This window comes from Crocodylus porosus, unplaced genomic scaffold, assembly GCF_001723895.1.
Source record: "Crocodylus porosus isolate Cpor-Errol unplaced genomic scaffold, CroPor_comp1, whole genome shotgun sequence".
NCBI classification, from domain to species: domain Eukaryota; kingdom Metazoa; phylum Chordata; order Crocodylia; family Crocodylidae; genus Crocodylus; species Crocodylus porosus.
In genome coordinates, this window is record NW_017728939.1 from 8160655 (window position 1) to 8182889 (window position 22235).

Consider the following 22235-nt stretch of genomic DNA (forward strand, 5'->3'; position numbering starts at 1 on the left):
GGGGATTATGGTCATAAATCTATCAACCCAAAAAAAACATTAAAAAAAAAAAAAAAAATCAGCTGGCAGATCCTGGAGTTGGGAGGTTTGAATAGTACCATCGTTTTTTGTTTCAACTTAAAAACCATTCTAGGAAATAATTTTAAAATCCATGACTTGCTTTCTGAAAAGTGTTTATGCAGCTCTTAGTCCCAAATCAAGACAGAACTCTGAATCAGGAAAATATCCTGTGTTGTAGGCAGTTCACGGAGCCAGCATCTGAGGTATCAGTAAAAAAGGGGTACCAGTCTACACCTGCTGGAACAGCTGCTGGGACAGACAAATGAAAGCCTTTGGTGCTGCACAGCAAAAGACCACAGGACAAGACGACCCTAGACCTGTATTCAGAGCCTCCCGTGGCTGAATATTACAAATACGATGTCAAATTGAAAGCATATGAGGTTGTTAATGTGTCAGGGCACTAAGTTGGCATTTTAATGTGTTTGGTAAAACCAGCCTTGCTAAACCTGCCTCGGAGGCAGCGCAACACTAGCTGTTGATTAGCGCACTGAAGACAGCAACAAGAAGAGCGCTGCACTGGTGCAACAACTGCATGTTTCCAGCCCCTGCAGCCTAAAATCAGCATGTTTTCCCCACCCTGTAAGTTATGATGGTTTATCCACGTTAGCTATTGTTGGTGTGTAACCAGTGATGCTCTCTCAGGAGAGCCTAGTAAAGAAAAAAGAACAAGGCAATTGGTGGTTAAACTGAGCTGTACATGAAGGCCAGTCTGGGAAAATGTCCACACCTGGCATTTACTCACAAGACCAAAATACTGTGTATGTACTACTTGAGCCTCGCATACAGTACAGATGAGACTCTTCAAGTCCTTGTTAACCGTGTTCATCAAGGCAGAGATAATCTGGACAATGACTGCAAATAGCCTTTTATATGTTTCTTAGGGCAGACAAGTTATTTTAACTCCCTGCCTAAATTCTCCCTTAGTCAGCTAGGACACTTACAAATGCCTGAATCCTTCTGCACCAAGACATACACATATATATATTTTTTTCCATCCAGGGAGCAAAAAGGAATCAGTTAACTTCTCAGCCATATTCTTTGGAGAAGTACAAGTTAGTCAGGCTCATACACACTTGCATGTGCACGCATACACACATACACACACACACACACACACATACATACACTGCATTCTTCTTAAAAATATCCCCCCCCCCACCAATTAGAAAAGGCTTTTTAGCAGATTCACCAAAAGGTATTAGGTAGAGTCTTCAGTTAAAGAAAACTACCAAGAACATCCTGTCATCCGCAAAGTCTAAATACTGCATGGACATACAACACAAACATCAACACATTTCTAGGAGAGTGCCCAGGTGGGCTTAAGGCTGTCAGACTGCTCACATACACCAACAAAGGCCTCTCCTTATTTCTGTCTGCCAGCTCTCAGCAAGGAAAAAAGATAAACCACTAAACAAAAAAAAAAAGGAAGTCCCAAAGGGAATTCATGTGCCAAGGGCTAACTATGGGACACTGTCCCCGAACCAAGAAAATGGTTTCTGCATAAGCCAATGCTCTGCTGGTTTTCCTTAGACATAAAATTTACTTTATTTCATTTCTTTTTAAAAAGTTAAAATACAGAAGGTTCAGAAACTAATTTTCTCCTGGCAGATGTTCACACTGCAGCTGGAGGAGAAAACAATCCTTCACTGAAATGTTTCTTTTTTTTGTTGTTGTTAATTACTTTTTTTTTTTGGGGGGGGGGGGGTTTGTTTTTTTTTTTTTTTTTTTTAAATCACCACCACCATTGCGACAGAGGCTGAGGAGCACTGACTCCACCACTAATTTGATGACATAGTTTGATTCCAGATTCACATTTTCAGGTGCCAAGAGTCCAGAAAACAGCCATGATAACTTCAGCCTGTGTTTAATGTTTCTTTCTACTGAACACAGCAGTGACCGTTGGCATCTTTGAAGCGTAATCGCATCTTAGGTCGGTATTTCTCAAGGTAAAGCAGCTGTTTGGAATTGAAAGCTCCCCTCCTTTTCCTAAAACAAACAGAATGAAGGCTATATATCAATTGCAAGAGTATTGGTTTGGTTATTGTGTACATCTCAAAGTAGATTAGCTGTTCTGAGAACTAGAAAGCTTTTTCAAACCCACACAATCAACACTGGGCTTGCTTCTTTGTCCACTGCTGCCTCTAGGAAGGGTAAACCAGACCCGGCCATGGGACTGGGGATCTAGGCACCGGTGTTAGTCAGGTCTGTGGCCATAAAATGCTTCCCCTCTTCACCGAACTGACTTTGGATCACGAGAGTTAGGCTTCTCTGGAGTCCACTGCTCTTTCATCACAAAGTTCACCCTCAGAAGATTCATATGATGCCCTGCATATATAATACTAGCTAAGTGAGGACAAGTCAACCAGATACAAATATATGAAGGGTGCTAATAAAGAGAGGGATTTAGTATAAAATGAAAGGCATAACAGAGAGAAATGCAAAGGGAAAATTCAGAAGGCTCAAAACCCTGTTAACAGCAACATGGTTTGGGAGAAGGAAGGCAGACTTTTGGATTCCAACAGCTGCACGAACTGCCTTTTTGTGACATTGTTATGCAGCATCTTCCTACCTGCTGGGCTTCATATTAAGCTCTAGCATTATCACTAAAATAACAGGACTTTGCACTCTCCTCCAACCAGCACTTTTGCTATTTTGCAGGTGGAATGGCTGCCAACATTTCCACACACAATGCCTTCATGAATCCCAATCTTTGAGCCCCTGCTGTAGATCATATTGTTTGGCCCGTGAGCTGAAGGATATCATGCTGCTAGGGCACTCAGCCAGACTACATTTTCTTTTGATTCATTAGTAATTTGTCAGTGTCCAGCCAAAGCAGGAATTTTATTAACTGATCCTGTAAATTCTCTTTTGTTAGCATTTTAACTTTGAGCCCAAGTGCTTTGGGTCACAAAGCAGTGACTTCATGCATAAGTGAAAGTAGACAGTTGGCTTTTTCCTTGGCTTTCCAAGCCCAGAAGGGTGCAAAACCTGGCATTGACGTTGATATTGTGTCCAGCACTGGCAGGACACAGTTATGAGAAAACTATGAGAAATTTAACAAGCTTTGCTGCATGTGTGCTTTGCTCAAAGCAAATATAAAATTCCCTAGACAGACAGGGTGGGAGGGAAGGAGAAAGTGCTTGCGGGTTTGTTAATTATACTTACTGCCTTATAAATTGAACTGCATCCTCATACTTCATTCCACATTCAATGAGAGCAAGTGCAACCAGGACAGGGGCCCTGTGGGGTAAAATCAATATTTATGTAAATAAGGCCTAGAAAAGCAATATATTGAACCCCTCAAAAAAGATCAAATTAGTCTATAAACAAACAGCTTAAGTAGCTTGTCTTTAACTCTTTTATCTAGAAAGACAGACATTTGCCTGCTGTGCATTTAATATAAAACTCCTTTCAGCAGACTGCTCTGCTTCCAGCACCAAAAATCAATGGCTTCTTAGTGTTTGGCATGAAACAGTACTGCCAGATTTTTATACTTTATCATTTCACTGTAGGATAATTTTGAACTCTGCCAATCACAAAGTTGTGGAGGACTTTGGCATGTTGAACTTTGCATTATATACCAGAGGTTCAGTTCCATATAGGCTGAAGAGATGAAGCACTTTTAAAATGACAGCTTTGAAATCAGTTCCTTTTTGCTAAGTTACAGGAGGCTCTGAAGGGCTGAGGGGTAATGGAGTAATATTTTTCACCTTGACGTCACCATTTTGAATTTAGTCCAGTCAAATATAGGGAGCATGGGGATGGCATTTCAGGGAAGCTTTGTGAAATGAGGTGCTGGTCCCAGTTCACTTCCTGCTAGACAACTGCTCATAGCACTCAGCATAACTGCGTGATTTAGGCACTGGTGATGGCAAAGCAGTCAAAGATTAAACAGGTGTTGGCAACTGTACTGTGCCGAATAGCCCTTTGAGCTAATCAAGAACACAGATCAGCAACTTGAGCAGGCAGAACAGCTTGCATTAGGCACTGCCGGCCTGCACCTGGATACAGAGAGGACTTTGGTTTTCATGGCTATCAGTTCGAAGCCTCACACGCATTACATTTATTTTAAAATGGCACTAAAAAGATTGCATCTGAAATGTGACTTCCTATCACCATATACAGGCATGCAAACAGGGGCATCCTGTATGGTAACAGAGAGCAGGGTATCATAAGACATCAGCGGATCCCATGGCGGCTGGCGCTGTGCATCTCTCCCCTGCAGTATAAGGGTATGTATGGAGCTTGTGTGGACAAGCCAGGAACAACACAAAGGTAGCAAAACCACACCAGCATCAACACTGGCTGAGGCAGTGTTAAAGTTGGAGCTGTTTTTCTATATCTGTATGGCTCCATAAGTACTGTATCATATTGTCCACAAATAACAAGTCAGAACATACCAGCTACCGCCCTGCTCCCTTCTGAAATAGCTCCAAAATGTATACATGTGACCCATACCCTAAGAAAAACTACTCCACGTTAGTTCAAGCCTCAACAACATGAACCCATATTCTGTATGGAATATGTACAAAATACAGTGATAACAGCAGATGCCAAACTCCTGGCTTCCTTTGGCCTAATGTAATACAAGAAAAGAAATCACTCGATTAAGTCACAACATGTGGCCACCTGATCAAAAAAATAAGTCACAGATAAATAAAAAATAAAAAAAATGAGTTAACTGCCCTGTTTTCACACTTGGGTTTTTTTCCCTTCCAAAGGTATTCACATTGATGCAGGAATTCACTTCTGTACTTCCAAGTGAACCCTTTCTTTAAGGTGCTTTTAAGTGGATTAAAAGAAAGACAAAAACAGAAAAGAAAAAACATGCTTTTCTGTCAACCCAAGAGCTGAAAAACTGTTCAAAGTAGTAGTTTAGGACCTGTGCATTAAACTAAAAGTGCTGATTTTTAGATATTTTGTATAACGGTATTTCAATCAATGCCCTTGAGCAGTTTGATAGCAAAAAAAAAAAATCCAATCTTCTAAAACTCTTTATAGCATCTCTAACTCTCCCCAAAGCCAACAGAACAGTCATTCTGAATGTTCCCCCAGAACACAGAACTTGGTTTTACTCCATTTTCCACATATATAGTTAGAAGTACAAGAGGATTTTTTTTAGCAGAAAGATGCAGGGTATTTTTAACAAGTGCATTCTCAAGCGTGGGGAGGGAAGGAACTGTAGTTGAATAATACCACTGCATCGGGGGGGGGGGACAACAATTCTCTCAGTAAAATAAACTAACTGGAAAACTAAACTAGCAGAAGGCTTACCTTCCCAGCCCTGCAACACAGTGCACAGCAACACAGCATCCAGGCTCTTCACGAAATTTGGTTTTCAATAGATTTAGCCAGTCATCAACTATCTGATTTGGAGGTGGCGCTCCATCATCAAATGGCCAGTCCTTTGTGGAAAGAAAGCACAATAGTTCTTACTTTAAGGCATCACTGATGCAGTAATATGGACTGTTTCACTGATCCACCAACAGCTGTCCTAATTAGAAGGGGAAGATTTGATATCCATATATTACGCAGTTGCTATTAATGTACATAGAACTCAGGGTATAGCCTCAATACAGTAATACAATGCTAAATAAATTAAATCCACTTTATCAACCTTTTCAATTAAATGTTAGCGAAAATCAAACAACTAGACTTGTCTAGTGGCAATTACTGACTGAGTCCTCAGTTTTTGCATGGACCTGGCTGAAAAAGTAAACACCTGTCTTTTTAACATCTTTCTGCGCTTGTACTCATTAGACGAGTCAGTAGAAACTATAATTAAATATATACGGACTATTGCTTAAAAACCCACCACTGCAAAATACAGTTTATGCTGCTGCTTCTATATGGACAAAGAAGTGCATCATACCTATTCCAGTGGAGCAGCCTGTCCAGCTGCGATGCATGGCATCTCAAGGGAAAAAGACAGTCATACCTATTTATTTACTGCTATTTCAAACACATACTCATAAGCAAAATACAGTACTTCAAAAAAGATAAAAGTGAATAATTGAGTGACATTTTCTGTCTTTTTCTCCTGCTCATGAAAAAGGTTGCCTAAGCCCTGCTGCATAATATAGAGATGGCTGGAAGTTTAAATTACATGCAAAGAGGAAATGATTTTTCAAGACTTCCATTTTCCCTAGGCCATTATCCCTCTTGGAATCTGTGCTTTTGTGTAGAGTACTGAACATCCTAAAATTACTCCCTGAGACTGAATACAAGGCAGCATAGGTTTTATTCTCCCCTTAGAAACTGCCAGTGCTGTAGAAACAGCACAATTAGGTGTGTGGGGTGAAAATAATGCCTAGCTCTTTCATACCCCTTTCCTCCATGGTTCTCAAAGTGGTTTAAAAGGAGGCAAGGATCACAGGTACCACATTATTCAAACAGCCCATCTCTCAAGTGATAAGGATCTGTCTTGAAAGCAGTCTAAGCTAGGAGAACAGCAGGCACTACCCAATACCTTGAGGGAAGACAGCATGAAGTGACAGTCCTTAAGACTCCTGGAGTTGGGAAAGGGCATGCCGAAGCCCTGGAGAAGAACAAGGAAACTACTGGGCTCTTAATTTTGAAATGCACTTAGTACTGCCCTGACATTTCCTGTACACCCCATTAGACAGGATGGCATGTTATCAGGGTAGAAGCTGTCATCTGCTTATCACGCTTCCACGAATAGCCTTGTAGTACCACTATTAAGACTGTCAGTATTTCAACTGTAAACCCCATTTTTCAAGGGTTAACAGCTGTAAAAATGTGCTCTTGGAAAAAAAAGTAATACAAAATACATCAGTTCACAAGCAACCTTCAAATATTGCAGTTTTGAAGCTACTAAAGCTGCAAGTCAACTGTTGCTAGAGCCAGCAAAACTGAAGGCTTCATTTCTCAAACAATTCTGCAGGGAAGTAATCCAGAACACATGGCTACCTATCCTGAACCTCAAAGGTCCTGAGTGCTGCTTTTTAAATCCAGCTAGAACTGAAGGTACTTGGCACCCGGCAGGATTGGCCCTTTACTGATTAAAGAAATGCTGCAGAAGATCATGGAGGGAACTCCCTTGCACTTTCCCAGTTATCATCACTCCACATGTTTCTACCACACTTGCAGTACTATTTAATCCCAAACAGACACATGAATCTCTCTGTTCATACAGGATCAGCCTTGTTTTTGGGAGCAAACTCACTGGTTCTCACAGAAACAGGAGCGACTCATTACTGAAAGTGTTGAAGAACAGAATTCATCCTTAATTCTTGATGTCCTTCCTTTGAGTTCATCTCAACTCCTTTCCACTGCTAAGGTTACTGTGTACATGAAATTATTATTTTGATCCAGCCCGTTCACTCCATTTGTGATCATTTGATTCTATTACATCTTTGTGCTTGTCTGAATTGTTCGGCACTCTCTGCAGGTATGTCATGGCAGAGTATCGCACCAGTTGGCTCTATACATGGACATTTTCCCAAGGTGCATTGTGGGATACCTACCAGAGACTATAGGAATTCTGAGCAGGGAAGGAGAGGAGTCCAACTCCTTTTCCGACATCCATTACTTTGAGGCACTGTCAGGCAGCACAGAAGACAAACTGCTGAGCACTGTGATCACAAGTCAATACAAACTGGATGATACAGTTGCATTTAATGCACATCCATCCAAATGCAGGGGATGGGTACGGCTCTCCAAGTGCCACCTGGCTTTTGATACCATGGTAAAACAGCTAATAAAAGAGGAGGAGCAGGAGAATGATATTAAATACTGTTCAGAAGTACCTGGTTATCTGAAGCAGCTTTATTCAGGGAAGTGCTACTTCTGGGCTTGGTTAACTAACAGTGACAATAAAAAACTGGGACAACTAGCAGTAGAAGCAGACCCCTGTCATGACTATGGAAAGCACATCTCACAAGGAAAGGCTTAAAGAACTAGAGTTATTTGGTCTGGCAAAGAAAAGACCAAGGAAGAATTTGACAACCTCAAGCACAAATATAAAGAGCAAAAAGAAGGGCTTTTCTCAGCAGCTCTGGGACAAGATTAGGAGCAATGGACCCAAGCTGCATCAGAGGAAATTTAAATTGGGGATTAGGAAGAACTTTCTGATGATGAGGGTGGTCAAGCATTGCAACAGGCTACCTCAAAAAACTGTGCAATATCCATCCCTTGAAATATTCAAGAGCAGGTTGGACAGATACTTAGGGTAGATTAGTCAGGGATGATCCTGCACTGAGAAGAAAGCAGAACTAGATGACCTTGTGAGGTCCCTTCCAGCCCTACTTTCTTTATAGATTTCACAGACATCAGGGCTGGAAGGGACCTCGGAAGATCTTTGAGTCCAGCCTCCTGCCCCAGGGGCAGGAAGTCAGCTGGGGTCATAGGACCCTAGTAAGATAAACATCCAAATGTCTCTTGAAGGCTTTCAAAGTAGGTGCTTGAACCACATCTGGCGACAGTCTTTTCCAGACCTTGGAGGCTTGGACAGGAAAGAAGTTCTTCCTTATGTCCAGCCTGAAACACTCATGGAAGAGTTTGTGACCGTTTGATCTTGTCATCCCTTGGGGCGCTCTGGTGAACAGACGTTCCCCCAGATCCTGGTGAGCACCCCTCAAACTTACAGGGGTTTATAATATTATAATCCCCTTATAATCTTATGATTCTAGGTTTCTGGAACTGGTGCAGCACTTTCCTGAGCTGCTGAACACCAAGAGAACACTCCTTAGCACAGATGTGTGTTGCCATCAGTATCTGGAAGCTTGTTACTCAAACTACCAGTGGATAAATTCAAACTATTTGGGTACTGGTAGATCAACTGCTAGAGCTGTTGTCACAGCTAGCTGCAATGCTATGAAAAGCACGCTGTCAGACTACATCAAACTTGCCAAGGCACGAGAATTTGCTGCTTGCTTCACTTAGATGTAGTACCCAAACTATAGTGGGCTACTGATGGGATATGCTAGGCCAAAGATTAACAGAAAGGGGCATTTCTCCATGATGCTGCAGCACTTGATGGATTATTGTGGAAGAGTCACTGAAATGGATGCAGGATAAGCTGGAGAGGTCTCCAATGCCAAAATGTTTAGAAACATATGCCTAATGGCTGGAATGAGCAATGGGGTATTTGCCTCCCATGGACATTAACAGCTTACAAGTCTTCCTGTTGTTCTAGAAAACCCATCTTACCTTCTGACTCTGCAGCTGATGAAACTTTTCAGGAAAAAAAAGACAGACATGCTTTAACTTTACCTTGAATAGCTATGGGCATCTATGGAGCATGGACAGGAAATGGGGCTTTCTGAATTGTCAGAGATGATGGTCCTGCAAAATGTCCTTACTAGTGAAGAAAGAGTCAGGAATGTATTGTGCGCCTCATCTAAGTTTGGGGATCAAGGTCACACTCAGGAAAGATGTGATATCACCTCTCTTTATGCAGGCCATGGTGGAAACAATGAAAACGAGAAATTAAAAGAAGAACAGATGGGGGGCGGGTGGGAATCACAAGGTTTGCCTTCCTCCCCCATCCGATTGGCAAGGACTGTGGAAGTCTCTACTTTCCTCCACTACCTTGAAGCATGTTCTTGACTTTTATTTTCAAAAAGTGCTCTGTGGCTGTGGTGCATGCAAGTAAAGGGCTAGAGGAGATGGCTTCTATTACTCGCTGAAAATGCAGGGGATTGGAACTGAAGGCCTTGGAGGCACCTTCCAGTCCCGTGTTTTAAATTCCTATTGCACCATATCAGTGCAAGGGTTTCTTTCCAGTAGCTCTGGAATGTCATTTCCATCTTCTCACTCTGGGCCCCTCCAGAGATGGTAAGATTTTCTCTAGATTACTTCTCCTTCCATGCCTTTGCAGCAAAGGAAGGGAGGTTGGCTGGCCATGCTCGTTTTAGATCAGTGGCGAGATAATGATTACATCTGCATGTCTGTGGGCTGGCCTTGGGCTTGGGGATGTTACTGCAAGGAGAGTTCCCTGGAGACTCAAATAGGTCTTGCTCAAGACAACAATAGGCAAATCAGGAAGATCTAAGGACTGGTATTTAGCAAAATCGCAGCCCTTCTTCACAACTGGGAACGCAACAGGCATACCAAAATGGAGTGCAATTTTGTCTCAAGATCTCTTCTGACAGTGACAGACTAGCAAAAAACATCATAATGCAGGATGAATTGTTGCAGTAATTATTTTAAAGCTATATACCTTAAAAATTGCCAAGCATTTTTCACATCCGTAGCCAATTTGAGTCACTTTCCCCATAAAGGGTCAGCTTTCCTAAAGGCAGAGCACATTACTGAAACAATGAGCTAGTTTTTTATTGTTGTTTCAGTGACTTCTGTCCTGTATCTGCCACTAAAACAAGCATGCATGCCAAATAACATACCTGATTTTAAAAGCTGCAGTGCCAGTATCTTAATGGCGGGGGGAGGGCGGGGGAAGAAGGGAGGTGAATGGACGTGATGGGTGGATGATACAGGTAGAAGATGGGTATAGGATCTGATAAAACTATTAAAGTAAGTGTCTTGTGTGGATGCCATTTTGAGTACAATGGAGAAGACAGAGGGTTAAGTGCTGTTTCAAGAAAATCTCTTCACTTTGCCCAACACGGGGTTGAGCTGTTGGTTCACAGAAAAAACAACTTTATATTATTCTATGGTACAGCACATAATACTCAGACAGAGAGCTCCTTGCATGGCATTTTCAGGCTGGCTGCTGGCAGATCTCCTCTACCATGGTTTCAATATGGCCAGCTACCATGAGATTCATATGTTCAACCTGAAAGATTTGGATATTGACGTTCTGGGCTGCCCTGAGAGCTCTCTTCCTGGTTGGAACCCATGGTATACACGGGGTCACGGGCACTTAAAAGTGCTCCTTGTATTAACTTTGAAGCTTTGAGAACAGCTTGTGTCACACACAGCTCTCTTGCCCATTGGTGACACCGAACCATTACCAGAAGTTCTGGTCTCCTACCATCAGGTACTTCTGGTAGGAATAGTTTGCTTTGACTTAGCATTGCTTTCATTTGTGCCAACAGAAGCTTGTCACTGGGATACCTACATTACAGTGACTACTTCACATGGAACCAAACATATAGCTTTTTGGAGGCAATCAAATCCAGTACCTCTTAAAGGGTCTGTGCCTATACAGTAGGTAAATCCGCTACTACCAAGCATCTGAAAGGGGAGCTTTCTGGCTGTCCACCAACATTTAAATCCAGGAAATGTGATTCTGGAGCAAGGTACAAAGACAGCTGACCCAGGTATGCAACACTGCTCTGCAGGGTTGGTTGGCATCCTTTTGTCTATGAAACAGTGGATGTTGCAGCCTGTGACCTGTTTACAGCATCTCATGCGACTGAATGGTCCAATCCAAGATCTGCACGATCTGTGGCAGTGGTTGTAAGTACTTGTACATGCCATGGTTGGGAGCTTTGGGAGCAGCTTGCATTCTACAGACTCTTTTCTGTTCAAGTTGTTGGAGCCAGTTCCTGTTGTGGACGTTGACACCTTGGTGGAGATGATGATGCCATCTGTTCCAATCGCTTGCCAAGGTTTCCCATTGATCAGGATCAATTTCAAATCTGGCCTTCATATCTGGCTCACATGAGTCTTTTAGCAAAGCTTGGGACGTCCTGAGGGCAAGGTACAAAGACAGCATGACCCAGGTATGCAACACTGCTCTGTGGGGCAGTAGTTAGAGAACGGCCAGGATCCAAAGAGCTACAGATGTGTGCACATGAATCTGAAAATGAACAAGCTTGCCCTGGAGTTGGGTTATTTCTGTTCCAAGAGGAATTATTTAGCATAATTTAAGATGCCAAATAATTCATCTAAAAAACTGAGGATGCATGGCTGAAAGGTATTCTAAGCAACTAACTACTATGAATAGGGATAGTACCTTGGAATAATAAGACCCTTACAAACCATCTAAGACCATGAAAATCTGATATGAACCCCAAAGATATTATCTATACCAGCCTCCTATTGTCTAATCTCTTGGTTGCATGAACTTGGTTTGAACTAGTAGGACTAGTAAGCAAGGCACATTAATTCTGCAATTCCCCTGTATTCTCGCTATGGCACCTGTCAAGGTAACTTCCACATCCCACCCACCCTGCTGTCCTGACCAGTATTTTATTCCGTATCATAAAATGAAAGACTTTGCTAAAATTCTCTCCATTTGAGGGGTTTCACTATGCTTTTGCCCTCAGCAGGTTTCAAACAAAAGATGCTAATCTCCATCAGGCTACGTTTTTAATCTTCATTATTCTGTAAACAAATATTAGCTTTAAATAGTAATGTGTCTCATTTTCTCAGCCAGCTGGTAACTCAGCCCCATTTCTGAGTGGTGACAGCAGCTTTTTTTTCAGAAAGTATTTCAAGAGGAAGTGGGGGAAGCTGGGTAGAGAGGTCACACTACTGACTAGCCAAGCTCACTTTCAAATTCCAAAACACCACAGCAATATACTAAGTTACGAAGACACCATCATAACTGGGATCATCTGGATCAGGCATGACATTAGCAGCAAATCTTTTCTTTCATGTCCTGTTTTGTTACCCTTGCCAGATGTCTAGTGGATTTTTTCCCTATGCCGTTTTGCTTTCGTATAACAACAGCATGCTAGGAGCAATTAATGCATATTGAATGCGCAGAGAAAGTCCTGGTACAGATGGTTGTCTTTGGAAATACTGGATCTTCCACCCTGGTGACCTTCAAGATACCTCTTGATGCCCATCTTGCTAGGGTCATCTGATCCCAGCAATCTTCCTGCCCAAGCGCAAAAGGGCTGGACCCGATGATCTGTAAGGTCCCCCCAGCCCCTAACAAGTATAAAACTATGGATGCCCAAAACCAAGGTAGTCTACTTGTCGGTACTGTCCTAGAACCACAAACCCTGACCAAACTATGCAAGGGTAACCTCCAGCCAAGGATGCCCAGGACAATCATCAGAGGAACGCAGTCTCCGATTCTCTGCAAATTCATGCACCAGATGTTCCAGGAAAGAAGCTTCCAGGCTGCACGATATGCCCTCCAATCCTGTATGGAGTGTAAACCTCTACGTTATACCTCTCCAATTAAAATAAACAGTACAGGAGACTTTGTCAGAAATTTCAAGAATGACGATGCAGTATAGAAATTATCCAACAAATATAAGTTCCACCAAATTTGCTGAACACTCTTTAAAACAGCTAGCGTCTCTGGTCACGAAGATGTGAGAGCCCATAGAAAGCAGAGCAGCTATAATGGGTAGCCAATGTGCATATATTAAATCTTTATTTTTCAGCCTGCTACAACTATTCATAACACTGACTAGAAAACCACTGCCTTCAATCTCCATATGGGCACAGAGCTCATGAAAAAACACATCTACCAATACTAGATACTACTATCTTTGTGTCACTAACTTTTAGCCAGAGTTACGGAATTATACCTGCTGAATAAGGGACGGCAGAAGCCAGTAGCTTCACTGAATTTATCACCGTGACCACTAATATCTTGCAACAAGTCAGATCCCTCACAACATTGTTGTTTTGTGCTAGTACAAATCTACAGCATGAAATATAGCCATATGTTAAACCATGACTGCCTGGAGTTTATGTCTGAAATTCATTTCAAATGTCAGCTTAGCAATATGGCTGGTTTTTAAATCTCATTAGTACCCATACAAAACTGACATAAGAAATGAAAGATCTCTTTTATGCAAAACAAATAACCCGTCTGTGCATCTTAACCACGTTTGGAAGGTCCTATTTTTAGAAGGCAGAACCAAGTTCAAGCTTCCTTCCGAGGCATCCTGAGGCAATGCCACTTATTATATGGGTGCTGGTTCCATGAACAAGACAGACACCTAAATCACATCACAACTGCTTGCTACCTGGTTCATCCCAACCAGTCTGCCAGTTCTAAAGTGAACCAGACTCAAATCAGTAACCAAGTGATCAAAGCTTTTCCCAAAGCACCCAGACCTCTAAGAACAGGAACTTCTAACTAGGGCAACTAGCTGTAGCAACAAAACCCAAATACCTCCTCTGATGCATTTCAAAGTTACAAAGAATCTACTGAACAAAAAAAAAAAAAATCTCAAGGTGAACTCCCCATTGATCCATAAGAAAGACTGCTGTTGGTCATCCTGGAAGAAGCTATGTTATTATCAGGCACAAGCATGAATGCCAAGCAACACTGAGAAATCAGATCTATATCTAATGATTTTTCAGTTTAGAAAGAATTTTAAAAGAGACTCACTAGAACCTGGATTCCTTCTTTTTCAACAGGAGCTTGATCATATGTGGCATCACAAACTCGCACCAAGGTTGTCACTCCATATTTCTTAAGCTCCTTTAAGAACAAAGAAAACGTGTGAATATGCTGCCGGAAGAAAAAAAATTAAAGCCTTTTCTCAATCGTTACAAAGCCAAACACATACACTAGTCTGAACCCACGATATTGCAATTGCTCTGCAGTTCCAAGGAGACTAGATAATTGAGGAGTGAGGACCAATTTGAAAAGACAGCGTCTCATCCATTGTACAACTGGGACAATGTGGTCTTGACAATGATATATGGCCAAAGATTAAAAGTGTGGAGGTAAATGTGAAATCTCTTTGGCACTCTCCCGAGGGACAAGGTGAGTGTGGAAGAACTGCCTCAAAGTCAAGCATATGCTATAGCACAATTAAAATAGCTACTTATGCCCTACACATGGATTCTGCTTTTTCTCTTTAAATAGAAACATAAAGCTGTTTGCCTCAGCCACTGTTGACATTTTGAGGCAAGGAGGAACAGAACACACACGGAGCCATACTCTTGCTTCCTTGTAATGAACTATAAGTAGCACATTGTGCTAGATAAATAATCAGAAGATCACACAAAAGCTGCACCAGCTCACTTTGAAAGTTCAGGCAGCAAGCAGAATTTCCTCCAGTGTTTAGACTGTGAAATACTCTACAACTTTATTTCTAGCTATAACACATTGCCTATTTCAGACTCTGGGGCTCCTGGACAAAAGAGAAATATAATCCATAACACTTAGATGAAAAAAATTAAAGATGATGGCAGAATCAGGATTTCAGGCCAAATTAACCATTAACATCTGAGCAGACTGTTGGCAGGGAAGTTAAACAGATTGCAGCAGTCAGAATCAGATAAAGGATCTCAGCGAAATGAAAGAAAAGGTATTTTTTCAAATAAAAGGTGCACTTTTTAAAATGGCCTGCATCTTATAGTAAAAAGCTCGTATATGTACCATAATGCAGAGGTTCCCAACCACTGGGCCACAAAGGGTTGGCTGCAGGGTCACGCCACAAGCCCCCCGCTCAGCCCCGCATCTGTCCGCCCAAGTGAGCGGCTTCCACTGCCGGAAGTCACAGCCCCAGGAGGGAGGCAACCGGCTCCATGCGCTCTGTCCCACTCCTATGCTGGTCCACAGAAAAAAAAAAAAGGTTGGGAACCACTGCCATAGAGGTATCTATATTTGATGTTTTATTGTTTCCTTAAATTGAAAGTCAGAAAATTTGGATGCATCTTAAATTCAGCATCTTATATTCAACTGACTATAAGGGCCACAAAGATGCACACAAGTGCATGTTACAGATTCCTTAAGAGACTTATGCAAGCTGGAATGCAGCAATACACCATTCCAGACCTTCTCTGGTAATCCCATCTGTTTCAACAAAAGTTAAGATTCCATTTCTTAAGAAGTATTTAAGCCCTTATGGTATCAGTGACAATATTTTAGACATTACCCAGCTCCCAGAGCAAGTGCCTCCATTCATCTCAAGTCTAAAGAGATAGTAATGACATTTTAAACTTTATCTCATACCTGAAATATCCAATTAATCTGGGACCGACTCAGAATTTGAGAAAACTGCTGTTTTAGAAGTTAGATACTAATGCTATTCCTGCATGGAATCCTAGTCCCAGGATCAAACAGGATCATAAACACTTGTGATCTTGTTTACTACTGATTTAACAACCAGAAGATGAACCCATGGGTCTTTGTGGGTACAGCTCTGAAGTAGTTCATGAGAAAACAGGAATTAGTTTCTCTCTTTGGAACAGCAGCAGAGACAACATATTTAATACCTTTGAAGTTGTGAAAGGGAAGACTGAAGAAGGACACATCTAAGCTCCAGAAGGAAGCTCTGAACCTCTCTTAATGAAAGAAAGCAAGACTCTTAAGAAAGGAAATCGCCAGACTTCCCTGCTGCTGATCAAGAGACCTTTAAACAGTTTAAATGAAACAAAATACCTGCTGCTTGAAGCTTTTTAAATGTAGCAGGTATCTGATCTCACTGAGGGTGGACCCGCAAGATGATTCTGGTGCCATTATGGGAATTTCAACATGCAAGAAATGGAAAAACATGCCACATTATGCGGTCACCTTACCTCTGTGAACTTGTTGAGGGTAGCATTGGTTGGGTTGTGAGTGATCAAGAAACGCATATTCTCATAGGTGATCTCCACTGGAGCTGGACGGTTCATAATGGCAAATAATTTTTTTTTCGTGAGGGGCACACAAAAAAAAAATTAAAAAAAAAAATCAATAACCTTTGAAAGGTTTCACAGCAGAAAACATTAAAAAAAGATGAAAGCTTGCTTTTGACTTGTTTGCTCTTAAAAACTTCACTTCAGGAAAAGCAGGTTTGCTTTTGAATCCACTTGAATTCAACTTAGGCTTCAATTACCGCGGGTGGTATCCTTCAGACTCCAAAAACTCCGACTACATGCAAGACTAGGCAGCCTGTACTACATTTAGGCACTGGTGAGGCAAACAAAGTAAGGGCAGATCTTCTCTCCACTTTTTCTTCTTGATGTTTAGTTTTGCTAGAGTCAGTAAAAGGAATATGCTTCCAATATGCAGGAGATATCCCATATATTTGAGGGTGACTGCTGCGTCCGGAGTCTTCAAGGCAAGGTAGTTATGGCACGGTAGAGCCCCCCCCACGCCCAGCTCACTTGTCGGCCAGGGTGCTGTGCTGGGCCTGGCAGAAGTCTGCCCTAACGCTCAGAATCGCCATAAATGTGCAACGTCTATTCCAACAGAACACCTAAAGAGAAGGGGTGGGAAAAAATGTATGAGAGGGATTGCTGCTTTCAAACCAGAAGTCTCCTGAATAGCGTATCCAGAATCTTAAGCAGTTTACTGTGATAAGCTTTAAACAAAGACTATTTTTTGAAAGTAGCTTGATGTACACTTAATCACATCTTTTATGATAATGTGGAGTGGCATCCTGGTGTTATGTACTATCAACTTTTTGATGAACTGAGATTTTGTAGAATATTTGTCATCCATCATGCTGATAGCCAGATAATACTGAACTCCAGAACTAGAGAGGAAACATCATCATACAGCCTTCTGTAGCTCATAATTAAACATTTACAACTGAAAGCAGCAGACTATTCACCACAGCTAAATAGCTGTAAATCAATCCATTACCTTTCATGAGCTACTTATGGACATTTGGGCTCAACACAAAATGGCTAGATAAGCAGTGTCTCATTAAGATCACCACCTGCCTCAAGTAAAAATAAATGGCAGAGGAAGCCAGCAAAATGAAAACAGCGTGACTAACGCTTTGTAAAGTACTACGGTCAGGACAAGCAACAGAAGACCAGGAAATTCCAGCCCTACTTTAAGATCAACTTTGATCTTACCAAAGTTACAACATTCATCAGTTCAGGAGGAAAAGCATGGGATTATCAAGACAGATCTGAAAGTGCCACCTGCTGTTAAGGTTGCCCAATACTTCTAAGACCATTTTGCTGGATCCTTACAAAACTTTGCCAAACTATTTCAGCTGGAGCTTTCTTTGCCATGTATCTGCCTCTTCTTGAATATTTTGGGAAAGGAGGTAATTTTAGCTAACAGTTCAGTTGCAGTGGAGTATGAAATTAAGTAATCACAAAAAACCTGTTTCGTTCAAGTTTTTTCCACCTTCTTGTTGACAACAACCGCTACTACCTCCATACTTCTGAAGCAGGGGCTTGACAGTTTGCAAAGAGGGCTGCTTTATTTTTCTTAGTTTTGGTCAGGGGTGAGATGTGCCTTTTGCCACCTTTGTGAAAATCTGCCCAATGGAGGCCACTTGACAAGGCTACCTAAAACTCTCAGTTGACACATGCTCGGTAGAGATTTACTAGAATTGAGCAGCTAAATTTTTGAAGATGCTGTCTGCAGGGAGCACACCCGGCGCTGGCATGCAGAGGTCAAGCAAGATTTTCTCATGTAATTGCTCTCCACTGGGAGCACTGTGGCATCTGCTGAGGGACCTGAGCACAAGAAAATTGCTTTTTCTGTGCTCTCCCTACTGCTCCTGCTGACACGGAAGCAGCCTAGAACAGGAGAAAACAGTCTGAGGTCAAATTTACACTAGAAAAGATTTGTCAGAATGGCTATGCTAGTAAACCCTAGGAATATTAAAAAGATAAAGTATAAGTAGGTACAAAAGTGCTGCTTAACAGTGTGCTTATGGAGTACCTGTGCTAAAATGTGCAGCAGTTGTTTTTTTTAAAAAAGGTAAAAAGGCATCCCTTCTGGATGAACTAAGTCTGTGTGTTTATTTATATGTTTTACTTCAAATTTGCCTCTCACTTCCATGTGCTTAGGGATAGCATGGTCTGACAGTAAAGGGGGGATGATGGAGAGGGAAGGGGCTATAGAGGGAAGACGATGGGCAGAGGGCAAAGGGGTACTTTACCTCCAGACTTATTTTCCCTGCTGTAAGCAGTGGAAAGGAGACAAATTCAAGGTAAACCTCTAATAATTGGATTCTAGAGCTGGAATATTATAAGAAAGCTATAAGTTTTCCATATATAGAATCTGATTACTAGGGGGTTCATCTTATATTCAAGTAAATATAGCACTTCTGCTATTCTGGCTGCTTGAACAAGATCAGCTATACCAGCAAAAGCACTTTATGCTGCCATAACTTCCCTTATACAAGGACTTTCCAAATGAAGACATTCAGAAAAGTCTTATTCCTAAACAATCATGGCTATATCAAGCATCTTAGCCCCGACCTGGCCTAACTTAAAAAAAGGGTAAGATGCCAGATGGAGCCGGAGGACATTTAGGCCAACAGACACATGTGAAAACTAAACCAAAAAACCAGCACTTTAACAAAAGAGGCATCACAGCAGTTTGACCTAGCTCACCCAATATCTCTATAGATTGCATTCTTCAGTGGGTTTTTTGGTGCTTTTGTCTAATAGCTGATTCAATCAGCTATCAGCTAGAAGTGCCAAAAAAAACCCCTGCTGAAGCACATGATCTATACAGACTTAAAACGAGCCAGGTTCAACTGACACAATGCTTCTTCTGGGCATGTGTTGCGCTTGGTATGGGGGCGCGCTGAACTTAAAATAAAGCACTGTTTTGGTTTATTTTTCACATCTGTAAGCAGCCTTTCCTTCTAGGAACCAGTCCTACAACCAGTATAAAAGGCCACAGAACAGCCACTCAGTAGTGACAACTTTTATTTACCACCTGCCTAAGTCTCCATTTGCAAAAATGGTTAGGATGGATGTAGCAGATGCTCTACCACAGGACATTCAGATGATGGATGTTCAACAGGATGTCCAAAAGATTCATAACAATTTTGCTTTGGAGTCTACAGAAACAGAACAGACTCAACCCCAGCTGAAGCAAGCCATAGCTGGGCCTGCTTGAGATTAAAATGCTACGCAAAAGCAAACAGCATGCCCTTTCCTGCTTCTTTAGGACATGTAAAGGAACCTTTTCTGCAGTGTTTTGAAGAAAGAGAATCAGGTTAGAGCTTTTTTTACAGGATGTTAACAGGATCTTTGGAAACTGTAACAACATCATCACAGCAGACAAATCTGAGCTAGGAGGGCTGCTCTTTGCATTTTGGTTTCCTGTGATGTCATGATGCCCATCCTTCAAGGTTTTGCCAAGGTCACCGCTGAATAAAAGGGAAGACAGCAGTCTACATCTCTAACATAAAACAGCTTTGAATAAAAGTTTTGTTAACTCTCCTCTGGGGATCAAAAAAAAAAAAAGGTACCAAATGTTCACCTTAGGCAAAGAAATTAGCTTTATATTACTGATAATAGGACAGACCTAACCCAGCAGGATTTATCCTACTATAAAATAATTCCAAACTAGATTCCTCAAGTGGAAGGGGAAAAAAAATATAAAAACCAAGAGTACATGAGACAGTATCTCTCATGAGTACATGAGTAACAGTATCTCTTTTTCCTTAAAAAATAAGTCTTCAGTAATGGAGAAATAAATAAGAAATGCAAAATTGGCATGCAGTCACTAAGCTGCGCACTTGAACTAAAAAGATAGTATAACAGGCACAACTCATATAGATTGGAGAAAATCTTGCCGACAAGTTTCCACCAAGCCAAATTCTTTGTACTGTCACAAATTTAAGGAGACCTTCATTTTAAAAGAGTTAAAATTAAATACTGGGACAGTATTTTCTCCATGACACTAGGTAAAGCAGGGGGGTGGGGGGACGACACCACCTGCAGAACAGCAATTATTTCTTTAAAGAGTGGCTTTCGGTACCAAAAATACATTTTAATTAGGTTGCCAGAAGCAAGAACAGAAATGTTTTCAGTAACCTTATCCAACCTTAGTATAATTTTTATTCTAAGTGACTGAAAGTCAGATTTCAAAAGTGAATCCTGGAACACTTATCACTTCAACAGCTACAAAAGTATACCATCATACCTCTCCCAGATGGCAGAGTTTCATCTAAATACCACAATTAGGTCATTCCTCTCATTAGATCATCCAAACCAGTCAAAATGTTGCCTCATACACATTACAGGAATTCAAGACAAACGGATTAGTTACGATGTATTACAGCCTACTACAACTCTGATGGACTTTGTACGAAACCACTAAAGTTGTTGCATTCAAACATGTATCCAGCCCCTGCCTACCCTGAACAAGAAAGTCCTCTTTCTGCCACAAACAAGGGCTTTTCCATTTCAGCATACACTGAGAATCAACTGACATCCTCTGGACAGCGATCTAAAGAAGACTTGCATTACAAAGGAGAATTACTAGACTAATTTCCTTACTTTTGAGGACGTCATAAAGCCATATAAAGGAAATACGTGGGTCAGCCCAGCAGTCTGGTGATCATGCAATAGGAGACCCAAGTTTAGATCTGCAGCACTGTCAGCTAACAGCACTATGAAAGCAGAATAGTTTCTGACAGAAAGGAATAATGACCCCTTCAGATATTACTCAGTCCAGCTGACTGGTTCTAAAAGACAGAAAACTCATCCAACACTACTGAGAGAGTGGAAGTTGAAGTGACATAGCGTCACTGAGGTTACACTTTTTTCTACTTTATAGCAAAATCAAAGTTACTTCTACCCTTTTTTTTTTGGCAAAGTAAGCTCTTAATGCATACAAAGCTGGAAGTAAAACCAAGTAAAAGGGAGACGCTATGTTCTACTGAATTGTGTGTGGCACCCAGTCAGGCGCTCCAAGAAGTTCTAGTCCTGGCTCTATAACCCTTCATTGTGTCCAACCACTTATTGCATGACCTTGGGCAAGTCATTTATTCCCAATATCTCAATTTATCACCTTACCACCATCACGCTAGAGGTTTATTATAGGATCATAGGCCTGTTTGAATTGTGTGAGCAGTGATTTGAAGATACAAAGCTTTGTATTTAGAAGTCTAAAGAATTATTTCATGCTGTAATCATTTTACAGCATATTTAAAAAGACTAGAACTTAAGTTAAATCGGCATTTCAAAACTGTATGGTTGCCTACACGTGCATTACCTCCAAACTGTTACTGGGTTTTCAGTTGTAGCCGTGTTGAGCTAAGGCAGGGGTGGGCAATTATTTCAGGCGGAGGGCCGCTTACTGAGTTTTGGCAAGCCATAGAGGGCCACATGACAGGCAGCCAGGAGCAGATAAGTATTAATTTTTTAAATTTTTTAGGGGCCCCGAAGGCTGGATAGAATGGCCTGCTGGGCCACCTCTTGCCCACAGGCCGCATTTTGCCCACCCCTGAGCTAAGGACACAGGCAGGCAAGGGTTTTTGAGTAGATGTGATCTCTTGTATTAGACCAACTGAGTAGTTGGAGAAAAACTCTTAGCAAGTTTTTGGGTGCAGTCACCCTTCTTCAGGCATAGGAAAAATTCCTTTTTCCTCAGGCAGCCTCTTTTCTACTTTGTTTTCTATCACTGTAATGCA

At 41.5% G+C, this 22235-nt stretch overlaps 1 protein-coding gene across 1 annotated transcript in view; it reads right to left on the bottom strand.

Moving 5' to 3' along the window:
• Positions 1 to 56: 56 nt before the first annotated feature.
• The window catches only part of PTP4A2 (protein tyrosine phosphatase type IVA, member 2), a 28179-nt gene continuing 6000 nt past the window's right edge, over positions 57 to 22235 (bottom strand). The window contains exons 2-6 of the mRNA XM_019547802.1: positions 16429 to 17090; positions 14288 to 14380; positions 5335 to 5465; positions 3226 to 3300; positions 57 to 2046 (exon numbers count right to left, since the gene is read on the bottom strand). Coding sequence (XP_019403347.1) covers positions 1938 to 2046; positions 3226 to 3300; positions 5335 to 5465; positions 14288 to 14380; positions 16429 to 16524 — 504 coding nt within the window. The 5' untranslated portion in view covers positions 16525 to 17090 and the 3' untranslated portion in view covers positions 57 to 1937. The remainder of the gene's footprint in view (positions 2047 to 3225; positions 3301 to 5334; positions 5466 to 14287; positions 14381 to 16428; positions 17091 to 22235) is intronic.